The 12789-nt window shown below is 51.2% G+C and overlaps 1 protein-coding gene across 1 annotated transcript in view; it reads right to left on the reverse strand.

Moving 5' to 3' along the window:
- LOC101641191 (solute carrier family 22 member 1) overlaps positions 1-12789 on the reverse strand; it is a 38229-nt gene that overhangs the window by 23121 nt on the left and 2319 nt on the right. Inside the window, exons 2-4 of the mRNA XM_045294538.1 lie at positions 6796-6899; positions 5008-5162; positions 1092-1260 (exon numbers count right to left, since the gene is read on the reverse strand). Of these exons, the coding sequence (XP_045150473.1) occupies positions 1092-1260; positions 5008-5162; positions 6796-6899 (428 nt within the window). The remainder of the gene's footprint in view (positions 1-1091; positions 1261-5007; positions 5163-6795; positions 6900-12789) is intronic.

Raw genomic sequence — 12789 nt, forward strand, 5'->3', positions numbered from 1 at the left:
CCTCAAGTCCCCGAGAACCTGGGGGAAGCAGGCTCCACCTGACTCAGGGTCTCGGCTCCCTGAGCCCAGTGCCCCACCAGGCGCCTGTCGGCTCTCTGCACCCCACAGGCAGCCTGGCTGGGACAGGCCACTCATGCCCTTGCCCTGCTCAGGGTAGCCACTGATTGGAGGGCTGTCCCCGCCGGTCAGTTTGGGTCTGTAACTGTTTGCATGCACGTTTCATGGCTGACCAGCCCTTCCTTCCTTCGTTCATTCATTCATTCGTTCAAAAGAGCAGCTGGGCAGAGCTGTGAGAGGCATGTTGGGGCCTGGTGAGCAATTATGCTGCTTCTGTAAACAGAACGGAGGAGAGTAGGAACAGGAAGAGGGGGAGGAGGAGGAGGAAAGGGAGGAGAGGGAAGAAGGGTGGGCTGGGGGCTGGTGGTCAGGGAGGGTTGATAAGTCAACAGGCAGAGAGGTCTGGCTTGGTGCCAGGGGGACCCTGGGGTCTGCAGTTGCTAACCATCATCATTAAATGACCGTTGGTTGACACTCCCCCATCATCTGAGCTTCCCATAGATTATCCCCAAGACTCCCCCCAGAGGCCACCGAGTCACACACAGGAGGCTGAGCCAGCTGTATTGCTGAGCCTTCTCTGGTCTTGCCTGATTCTCCAGGCCCCATGCCTTTACGCAGGGGACAGCTGCATGCAGGGGCTCTGTCTGAGGAGGGCGCCCGCCCCCCTCCCAAGGGCCACAGCCATGATGAGCCGTTACCACGGATTCCGACATGGGGCAGCCCCATGTGGATCAGAGCAGCACTGTGCTCCCAGGGCTCTGTGGCTGAGTTTTCAAGAGGAGATTGGCAGGCCTCTCTTCTGCGGCACCTCTGGTAGAAACTGAACACGCCAACTACTGCACACACACTAACCACCCCCCCCCCTCGGGGTCGGGGACTCCAGACCCCCAACCCCTGTGTTGGAAGCACCCACGGGGCACCAGTGGCAAGGGAGAGGGTGGCCTCCCCACAGTCTCAGAGACCAGCTGCATGCGTCTGCGAGAGGCAGCCATGGGGACCAGCCTCTGGGGCAGAGAGTGGCTCTCCCAACTCACCAGTAGTAGAAGGCGAAGAGGAAGGTGGGCAGGGAGACGGCCAGCTGGAGCCACCGCCAGTGAGGCAGGGCATAGGCGATGCCCACCAGCAGCACAAGGCCCACTGCGAAAACCATCTGATACAAGATAGCCACCATCTTCCTGTAGTCTGGGCCCACAAACTCGGTGACTGTGAGAAAAACATGGTCATCATAGGAGCCGCCCGGGAGGGCAGGGGAGCTGCGCACCCCTAATCCCTTCCACTGCTCCCCCTTAGCTTCCTCCTCTCTACTTCAACTTCCCCTCAGGTGGAGGGTGGTTTGAACCCTGGACCTTGATGTTAGCAGCCCAGAGCCTAACCCTCAGTGCCACCAGGGCTCCTCACGATACTTACCTACTCACTTAGACATCTCTCTTCCTCTCCCGCTGTCACACAGCTTGAAGGGAGAAAGGACGCTTTGTCTGTCTCCGCGTCCCCAGTACCCCTGCCCCACGGCCCTGGCATCACTTACTGGGAGGTTTTCTGTGGTGGACACTGTTCTAAGCGTTTACCTCGAGCCCCATGCCTCAGTCTGTTTGTCCTTCTGTGTGGCTCGTGCGTGACGAGGATGCCGGAAGCTCTCCCAAAGGTGTGTCAGAAGACAGCAGGGTCACCCCCGGTGACCAGAGTCCAGCCGAGCTTCCAGACAAACGCACGGAGGACGAGGAAGCATGTTGCAGTTTTCAAGAGTCAGGAGGTCGCTTTGGGGACTGAGGTACACCTGGCCCACGCCGTGGTGTGTTCAGTCCCAAACGCATGGGCATGGAATCAGGAAGATCGAAGAGGAACAGAAGCATTTGAGGGATGGGGCTGGCGAAGAGTATGGGAAGTACCATGGATGGCTAGAAGGACAGACAAACCTGTCTCAGAGGAAGGACAGCCAGAATACGCAGTCGGCGAGATTTCGTTTCGTGGTCCTTGGACCAGTCCCTGGGAAGGCCCATCCTTCTTGGTAAAGTAGCGGAGCCGAGAAAAAGAAAGACCTTCACGAGAGGACTTGACCTAGTGGCTGTGACCCCAGCCTCACACGCAATTATTGTGAGCAGGGTGCGGGACCGGGCAGTGTTACGCCCGGTGGCACCCAAGGGCGCCATGAGGTGGAATCCACTTGCCAGCACCTTCCAGCAGCATCCCGGAGAGCGCTTCCTGTGTTCCTCCCAGCAGCCCATGAGGAAGGCGCCCTTGGTGGTCCCACTTTCAGGAAACAGAGAGATTGTGAACACGGCCCTAGGTCAGTGCTGGCATGAGTGTGGAGCGGACCCCTCAGACCCATGTGTTACCAACTACATATTCACTACCGTCTTTCACTCGCTTTTGAACGACACCCATGCCATGTAGGGGTGACTGTAACATGGGCGGCTTCTCCCTAGAGAACTGGTTCTCAGAATCCCAGGGTCCTTGTTTCCAGAGACGACGAGACTTGGCTGCCTCGTTCCTCTTCTCCGGGAATGGGGAAAGGTGTGACTGACCTCCACCCCGCCCCCCACCCCACCTGTCTGACGTGACCCATGGACGTGCTCAGGAAAGACGAGGGGACTTCTTCTCTTACTCTCCTCCGCGATAAGCCGTTTTCCTGCTTCTGTTCTGATTCTGTTGGAAAGTTGTGGCTCTTGACAGGGCCCATCGACTTGTGTCCAACCCATAGCAACCCTCTACAGCACCAGAGGACACACTGGCCAGCCCGGCGCCCCCTCACAGCCATTCCTGTCCTTCAGCCCTTGCTGTAGCTGGGATGTCCGTATCCTTGAGGGCCTTCTCCGCCTTCACTGACCCGCTACTTGACCAAGCATGATGTCCTTCTCCAGCGACCGGTCTCTCCTGACCACGAGTCCGAAGCGTGTGCGACGGAGGCTCTCCCTCCTGGCCTCTAAGGTTGGGCTTCTTCCGAAGCGGATGGGTCTGTCCTGTGGGCAGCTCATGGGACTGCCTGTACTCTTCTCCAGCACCGCCATCCCATGCACCCATTCTTCTTTCTTCTTTATCCGTCGTCCAACGTTCACGTGCCTGTGAGCCTGTGAAGGACACCCTGGCTGGGGACAGGCGCCCCTCAGTCCTCAATGTGTAGGAAGGACTTTCAATGTAGAAGTATTCGCATTGCTTTGCACCCGGATAGTGTTTTTCTGTTGCAACATTTCATTGCATTGTGAGAGAAGGGTGGCAGAGCACATCAGTTTCCCCGTTAACACTGCGTGCACACCTCCCTCTGGGGTCATTGATTGCCAGCCACCCCCCACCCCCACCCCCCACTCATCCCACCTCCTCCGATTTCTGGTTTCCATGCGTCCTGTGTCCTCTCCCTTCCTGCCCTCTGAACTTTGTCTCTGGGCAAAGGCTGCTCTTTTGATCTCCGGTGGTTGCTGGTTGCAGTGTGTGCCCGTCTTCCTGCCATCTCCCCTTCCCTCCCCCGCTCCCCTCCCTCTTGATCTGCCCCTAAACCAGTGGGCTTTGTTGTTCTTTGGGGAAGCAGCGAGTCTTTGATATTCAAACATTCAACTGCATCCACCCCCTTCCCTTCTCCTGATGCACCCCGTCCCCACCACCATAAATCCAGCAGCCTCTGATCTTGCTCCCTAAACGGGGTTAGCAGATAGGGAAACCTAGATCTATAAGCATCCCTCAGATGTTAAAGAAAAAAAAAAACGAGGCAGAGTGGGGGGAAAGGTTGGAGGGACTATACTATCTGAGGGGCCCGGCTCGGGTCGGTCCCATCTTTCAGGCTTGACCTCAGGAAATTCCAAGGCTGTGTGTGCAGGCTCCACGGGGCAGCGGGCCTCCCTGACCAGCCTTGGTGCTTGGCCAATGGCCAGAGTGCTGCTGCTCTGAAGGCCGACAAACCACGGGCTCCTCGGGCCTTCCTGAGCTTATGGGGGCCTTCAGGAGTCCCCCTCTTGCTTCAACCCCATTCTGAGCTCTTCCCCACTCCTACCCAGCCCTCAGCAACCCCCCACTCCTAGCCCTCCTCTCTCTCCCTCTGCCTGGGCCCTGGCTTCATTAAGTGGCAAGATCCTGCTGTATGGGGGACCTGTGAGTTAATTCCCAATCGCCACAACCCCCGTGTTCGTCCTGATCCATCTGACGTCTCCGGAAGCTGTCGAAAGGGAGAGTGGAAGGAGGGCCGTGTCATGGTGTCTGGGACAGCCTCCTGCCTGTACACTTGCTGTCAGAATGCATTTGTCTTCCCCGTGTTGTTGGGGGTATACGGTTTGCTTTGTTTTTCTATAACAGCTCTTGTCCCTTGTCGCTGTGGCTGTGAACACACACCAAGTCAGTCATTCCTATGTGTCCACGCCAGCAGCGTGGATCGCGTGCTGGAGCTGTGACCACGCTCACGCGCCTGTCTCACTCCGTCCTCCCCGGAACACGAGCCCAGAGCCCTCCAAGCTTCCCGGCTAGTCTCTCCAGCTGCAGCTGTCCTTTTGATCCCAGATCAATCGTTCTTCAAAGGGCACCATGCTCAAGGCTGACATGTTTCCCCGCTGCAGCTGAATGTTTCCTTGGTCTTAAGAAGATAGCAGGGAGTGTTTCAAAGAGATCTCAGGCCAGCAGTTTGCAGGGTTCATCCAAGCTCTGTGGTTGCAGGAAGTGTGGAATTCGTGAGAATTTGAAACTCTGTTGTGCATTTCCCTACTTTTGTGCAGGTTTCTTCAACAGAGCCCTCCATCCAAATGCCCCATCTTCATACGGACTCCTTGTGCTCATCGGCTCCGCTAACACCTGGCCGCTCGACACCGCCCTCTGCCCATGGCACAATACAACATGTACCTGGTGTTCGCATGTTTCTCTCTAGACCCTGTAAACACCCCTTCCTCCATTCCTGTCTGACTCCGTCCCCCACCCCTGCATCTGCCCTCCGTGGTCCCAGAGAAGCCAGCAGCCTCCCAGCTCGTCGGTACTCACTGAGGATGTAGCCCGCTGTCCAGCTGCCTTTGCTGACCAGCCCCTGCAGGAAGCGGAAGAACAGCATGGAGGGGTAGCCGGGGGCAAAGGCCATGAGGACGCCCGAGATGGTATTGATGAAGCTGGTCCCCAGGAGACAGACTTTGCGGCCAAACCTTCAGTCAAGGGGACAAGGCTTTGATGAAGGGTGGCAGGAATTCAGACCTGCCCAGTGGAGCACAAGGACCATGGCAGGGTAGCACCGCCCCGCCTCTTCCCTGAGGGACAATACATGCTTATCAGGAAGGCACTGCCTCGGCAGGGCCCAGTCACATCTGCTCCCCACAAAGTATAGCTATCTGTAGGTATGATTTTGTGGGAAATTCCATTTTTCCATAAACTTTTATAGCCCCCTCATACACACACACACACACACACACACACACTACATATGCATTAGAAAAGTACACCCCAAGCTCACTGCTATCGAATCCATGCTGAGTCAGTACAATCCCATAAGACAGGGCGGACCTGCCTCTAGAGGTTTCAACCATTGGTACTCTTTTTCCCCCAACACATCAATCACACCAAGAAGAGTTGTGCAATCATCACCACGATTACTTTTAGAACATTTTCTTTATTTTTACTCATCTTCATTAGCTCCCTATTCTGTCTCAACCTCTCTTGCCATACCTCAAAGGAGCCATTAGCCCAGTGAATCTCTCCATAGATTTACCTATCCTGAATTTCATGTTCAGACAAGCATTTAAAAACAGACCAAAAAAATAAAACCAACCAGATCAACAAAGTAAAACTGATTAAAAACTTCCATCGAAAAGAAAACAGAAAATATTACAAACCAGAACAACTGTCAATGGACCATAAGGGAGATCAAATGATCGGGTACTAAAGTTTAATTTAACTGCATCGGCAGCAATCCACTTTGCAATGCATTCTGCATGTTAGCAAGGCTATTCACACCAAATCCTCAAATCTACCTAGAGCTTCCTTCGGAACTCAGCTCCTCTGGGCCGCCTCCTTCCTTTCCCACTGTTCCATCCACAGGTTGTCTCCAACTCCTCCCCTTGCCCCACCTCCCACCAGCAGCACATGGATGCTTCTCTCCAGGGAATTCTGATCCCCCTTCTTCTCCCACTGTTACCCTCCCGAACTCCTGGCATTTCCTTTTGACCCATTTTAAAGTCGGTTCAGTTAAAAAAAAAAAAAGTGAAAAGTGGAGGGGAAATACATGTGGGTTGATCCTCTGGTGAATTCCCTCTAACCACAGACGAGGCATGGGAGCAGCCTGGCCATCCTGCAGTGTGCTTTGGGAAGTGGATGATTACAGGTGTAGTGAGGTTAAAATTGAACACATGATCATTTGACCTTTCTTTTGATCTATTTTAAATTTGTCCTATCTTGTAATGTTTTCTGCTTTCTTTGCACGAGGGGGTTTTCTCTGTTTTACTTTATTATTGTTGATGTGTATTTGTTTTTTGTGAGGTTTTTTTGCGAGGAGGGGGTAATGTTTTTCTGTGTATGAAATCCAGGATAAGGAATCTATAGAGACGGTAACTGCATGAATGGTTTCTTAAAGGGGTGTGATGGGGGAGGGGGGAATGGGGAGCTGCTTACGGTGAGGAAAAGAAAGAAGAAAATGTTCTGGAATTGATTGTGGTGAGGGTCGTAGAACTCTTTAACATGATGGAATGATTGCATTGTGTGATGTGTGGGTCACATGCCAGTAAATGGCTTTCAAAAGACCTGGCAGCACGGAGGAGGGGTCTGGTTGAATTGGTGCTGACATACCTGTCGGCAATGTAGCCAACTCCCAGGGAGCCGAGGAAGAAGCCCACGTTCACGCAGGACTGAAACAGGTCCACCTTCCAGGAATCGCCACACACCAGGTTAAACTGAGGAGGGACCCGAAACAAAGCCGTTTGTCAAGTCAGAGGACAGCCTTACAGCTGTTCTCCCACAAAGCAAACGCGTGGCACAGATCTTGGCGTCCCCCGATGCTGCGGGTAAGCTTCTCAGTCGTGATCATTGTATTCCTGGTAACTTTGGAAAACTCTGACCGTCTCGTCATTACAGAGACCAGCATCCAGTGCTCTGCTTCACCAATCTGTTACCGAAGGACACGATGCCGTCGGCGAAGAGAACAAGAATGGATGGCCTGCCTCCCACAAACCCAGCAAATCCCTCTCGTTCAAAGAAATACCAGCATCCCTGTCATCGAGTTGATTTGGACTCAGAGTGACACTACATAGGGTTTCTGCCTGGTGGCACAGTGGTTACACGTTGGGCTCCTAACCCATGAGATCGGCAGTTCAAAACCACCAGCTGCTCTGCAGTAGAAAGATGAAGCTTTCTATCCCCTTAAAGAATTGCAGTCCCAGAAACCCACAGAGCAGGTCTGTCCTGTCCTGTAGCCGGGCATCAACTCGATGGTAGAGAGTTGGGTTGGCTTGCTTGTTTTTTTTCTTACAGGGTTTCTGAGACAATAAATCGTTACAGGAACAGGCAGCCTCATCTTTCTCCTGCAGAGTGGCCGGTAGGTTTGAACCACCAACCTTGCTGTTAGCAACCCAATGCGGATCAAAAGCAATACAGCAAGGTAACTTGTACAAGAAGAAGAAAGAAATGTCCTAAAAGGAGTATACTATCTTTTGTTCCACTGCTGTTTCAACGGAATCCATAAAGCCAGCACGATGGAAGCCCTCTAAGCTTGCAGCCCTGAGAAAGGGCAGGCAGGAAAGAGGAGGGAAAAGATAACTGGTTTCTGAGCAGCTACCAGACAGGCACTGTGATTAGACGTTTCCTTCTTTGTCGAATTCCCTCAGCAATCTGTGAATTATTAGCTGTCCCCTCTGTCAGGATAAAGCAACACTGGATCTGAGGAGTTAATTAGTGAAGATCAGACAATTATGAGAGTGCAGAAGTAGGACTGAAATCTGGAAATTCTCAACACTGCGAGCAGCCTTGCTCCCCCCACGTCTCTGGAGATGCCCAAAGTTGGTGTCATGTTAAAATCGCTTAGGAAGGGGGTAAAGACCCCAGAGCCGATACCACAGCTCCAGGCCTAGAATTGGAGCATCTTTGGGAGCCAGGCAGAGATTGATTTTAAAACTCTCCAGCTTAATTCCAACACTCACTCATGTTTGAGAATCACTACAGTGCGCTGTAAGGCCGCGCTGTGAAAAATTCACAATCCTCTTTGGATGTTTTATTTTTAACCTTAACAAACTTAAAATGAGTTTATTGGTTTGTTGTTGTTGATTTTTGTTTTTAAATCATTTTATTAGGGGCTCATACAACTCTTATCACAATCCATCCATCCATCCATGTGTCAAGCACATTTGTACATTTGTTGCCATCATCATTCTCAAAACATTTGCTTTCTACTTGAGCCCTTTGTGTCAGCTCCTCATTTTCCCCCTCCCTCCTTGCTCCCCCTCCATCACAAACCCTTGATAATTTATAAATTATTTTTTCATGTCTTACACCAATGGTTCTCAACCTTCCTAATGCTGCGAACTGTTAATACAGTTCTTCACATTGTGGTGACCCCCCAACCATAAAATTATTTTTGCTGCTAGTTCATAACTGTAATTTTGCTACTGTTATGAATTGGGTGACCCCTGTGAAAGGATTGTTTGACATCCAAAGGGGTCACAACTCACAGGTTGAGAACTGCTGTCTTACCATGTCCGATGTCTCCCTTTACCCCCTTTTCTGTTGTCTGTCCCCCAGAGAGGGGGTTATATGTAGATCTTTGTGATCGGTTCCTCCTTTTCTCCCCCACCAACCCATTCCCCTCCTGGTATGGCTACTCTCATTATTGGTCCTGAGGGGTTTATCTGTCCTGGATTCGCTGTGTTTCCAGCTCTTATCTGTATCAGTGTACATCTCTGGTCTAACCAGATTTGTAAGGTAGAATTGGGATCATGATAGTGGATGGGAGGAAACCTTAAAGAACTAGAGGAAAGTTGTATGTTTCATTGGTGCTATACTGCACCCTGAGTTTATTGTTTTGCTAGTGCAGCCAGAAGTTATTAAATCCAATTGCCAGTCAATGATCAAAATCACTTCCACTCACTGGGTGCTTTAAGCAGATCGAACAATCACAACAGCATCTCACTGCCATCAATTGGGTTGATTCTGCTTCATAAATCTCTCTCTCTCTCTCTCTCTCTCTCTCTCCATACATATATAAACGTCACTGGCTTTGCCTCCCTGGAGAACCCAACCTAAACAGCCACCAGGAGTCAGGCTGACCGACAGTAACTGATTACATAAAGGGTCAGGCAATGTCCACCCAACTCCCTGTGCGTTCTTTCTTCATGAGCCAAGAGTGGAAACCCAGGTGCGTGCAAGGCCAAGCAACTCTGGGAAATACTTTGTGGCTTTGTGTCCCAGCTGACCTTGGTCCACGCCTCTCGGCCTTGCCCATGTTGGGGAGGGTGGAAGACAAAGATATGCTGTGTGGGCTGCGGCTGAGAACAGAAGGGGAGCAGCCAGAGAGGCAACGTCAGGGGGCTTTCACATTCTCCCCCAAATGGACCCTAAAACCTTGGGCCCTGGGCCTCAGAGCCAGGGTTGAAGTTAATTTTCAAACAAGCTCACTTCCCCTCCCTTAAGCAAGTTTCAACGTCCAAGGCAATGGGAGGTTAAAAATTATTTCTGCAGGAATGAATAACTCACATTAATTTCCTGAGAACTGTCTTGAGTTGAGCTTCGGAGACAAAGGCAGGCACCACTAAGGACAGGACAGGACCTCACCACATGCCTCCACCCCCCCACCCCCCACCCCCCTGACTACCACCTCCCTCCCACAAAACAATATCCATGTTCCCAATACTATTCTACCTCTGGTTCTAATCCAGTTTAGGAATGGGTCATCTTTGCTACACTGTTGTTGTTGTTATTGTTTGTTGTTGTTTGCCATTGAGTTGGTTCCAACCCTGTGCACAACCGAAGGAAACATTGCCTGGTCCTGTGCCGTCCTCCCAGCCGTTCCGACGCTTGAGCCCACTGCGGCAGCCCCTGGGTCAGTCCATCTCCTTGAGACCCTTCCTCTTTGGAGCCACCTCTCCACTTTACCAAACAGGATGTCCTTCTCCTGACCACATGCCCAAAGTATGTTAAGATGAAGTCTGACCATCCTTGCCTCTAAGGAGCACTCTGGCTGTACTTCTTCCAAGACAGATCGGTTTGTCCTTTTAGCAGTTAGTCCCTGGGACGTTCAACATTCTCCTCCAGCACCACCATTCAAATGTGTTGATTCTCCTTTGGTCTTCTTTATTCAATGTCCACCTTCCACATGCATACGAGGCCGTGGAAAATACCATAGCGTGGGTCCAGCACACCTCAGTCTTCAAACCAACATCCTTGCTTTTTACCACTCTAAAGAGGTCTTGGGGAGAAAATTTACCTACTGCAACATGTCTTTTGATCTCTTGACTATTGTTTCTATGAGCATTGGCGGTGGATCTGAGCAAGAGAAAATCCTATTGGTCCAGTTGTGAGGATTTGGATGCTCTTTACATTGAGCCATAGGAAGACTGCAAGCCTTGATGTTCGTCAGCAAGTGCTTCAAGTCCTCCTTACTTTCAGCAACAAGGTTGTGTCACCTGCGTCCTGCAGGTAGTTAGTAAGCTTTTCCTCTCATCCTGATGCCACACTTTCCTTCACATACATCAGCTTCTCTGATGGCCGGCTCAGCAGGCAGAGGGAATACGTATGGTGAGAGGTACAACCCTGGCGCACACCTTTCTGGATTTTAAGCAATGCAGCGTGCCCTTGTTCTGCTTCTATTATCTGTCTTATACACAGCTTCAACATTGTCGGGGAGCTAGAGGTTCGAATTCAGGGCACCAGCTCCTGGGGAAGTCTCTCTCTCTCTCCTCTCTCTCTTTCTCTCTTTCTCTCTCTCTGCCAGCTCTGGAGGAAAGTCTTTTTTTTTTTTTTTTCAAAACCAAATTTAAAAATAGATAAATACAAGAGCAACCACCTCTGTGCCCTAGTCTCATTTCTGAGTCATTGTGACCCTCTAAGACAGGGTAGAACTGGCCCCGGGGGTTCCTGGGACTAAAACTCTCTGCAGGGGCTGGAAACCTCATCTGCAACCCCAACCTTCCTACACCCCACAGCACGTGCCCCTCTTCCTGCTTCCTCTGTGTCTAATCTGTTCTTTTTCCTGGCTCAGAAGTGACCTACACTAACAGGACCGCTGAACAGAACAAAGAACCCCTATTTCTTTCTTCTTTATTTTTTTTTTTTTTGGTTGTTGAGATGTATTAATGCTAAAAGATGTGGATAGGCCAACTTTGTTTTAGCTACTTTAGAGTATTGGTGTACCTTGTTGATTCTTCTATTGAAAATCATTCAGGATGTACCAGCTTTTCCTTGTTGCAAGAATATTGCAATTCTATCCTCTGTATATCTGCATGGGCAGATACTTAAGGAGTTCTTTTATTAATCATTTTATTAGGGTCTCATACGACTCTTACCACAATCCATACATACATCAATCGTGTAAAGCGCATTTGTACATTCATTGCCCTCATCATTCTCAAAGCATTTGCTCTCCACCCAAGCCCCTGGCATCAGCTCCTGGAAACCCTATTTCTAAATGGCATTCTATCCACAAGTACGGGGCGAAGATGCCAACGCATCTTTCGTGGTACACAATCAACCCGCAACAGCATTGAAAGCCCTCATGGAAGGGGGCAAGGAAGAGCGGGAACCTGGGAAACCCAGAGCTGGGGGGGAGGGGAGGAGGGGGCAGACATGAGAAGAAGAGGACCAGCTTCATCTTGCTTCAGGAAAGCAACACTCTCCCCAGAGACAAGCTCCTGCTCACGGAGCGCCTCTGAATCAACCGCTTTGGGCCAACGTCTTTGTCAATGACCACGACAATTCCCGCAGCCCATACTTGTCGCCTCCGATGCATGAGGAAGTTGGGTCTTCAATAAGGAAGGCCACAGAAGAATGGGTGCCTTTGAATGATGGTGTTCTTGAAGAATACCGAAGGTCCCAGGGACTGCCCAAAGATGGACAGGTCTGTCTCAGAGGAAGTACGGGCCAGAATAACCCTTAGAAGCAAGGACGGCAAGCTTTGGACAAGCTGTTGGGAGAGACCAGGCCCTGGGAAAGGACTCCGTGCTTGGTCAGTAGAGGGACAGTGGCAAAGAGAAAGAGCCTCAACATGAAGGACCGACACAGGGGCTGCCACCGGGGCTGCAAAGCAGCAGCAATTGTGCGGACGGGCAGGACCGGGTAAGGCTGCATTCACTCCATCGTAGCCAGGGTCGCTGTGAGTCAGAACCAACAACCACAGCGCCCGCCGTGCAAGGCTTTCCACAGGGTTAGGGGTAGCCGCGTCCAGTGCCGTGGACTGAACTGTGGCTCCCTCAAAGGTGCACCAGGGTGACTGCGCCATGATCCGCTGGTTTGGCCGTCATGTAATGATCCCCCAAGGGGTGTTTTGATGTGACCCACCCATCGGTGGTACCTGGATTGAGAGTGGGATAGTGTTGTTAGGAAGTGCTGTCACGCGGCCTCGCCATCATACCAATGCTGTGTCTGACAGAAGAAAACACTGCCTGGTCCTGTGCCATCCTCAGAAGAGAGAGGATGGAAGAGCCAGCCTCTGATCATGAAGATACTAGAAATACAGCAAAATTCAAGATTTAGTCCAGTTAAAAATCCAAAACGTCACAGCCTCCCCCTTTGGAGTAAAAATTCCTTATGTTTAATCTGTAGGGGTGTTCTAACTCAGGGACGAGCTGACAAGGCCTT

The sequence above is a fragment of the Echinops telfairi genome, unplaced genomic scaffold, assembly GCF_000313985.2.
Source record: "Echinops telfairi isolate 266 unplaced genomic scaffold, ASM31398v2 ScPeMD7_3533;HRSCAF=4204_0, whole genome shotgun sequence".
Classification (NCBI taxonomy): Eukaryota; Metazoa; Chordata; class Mammalia; order Afrosoricida; family Tenrecidae; genus Echinops; species Echinops telfairi.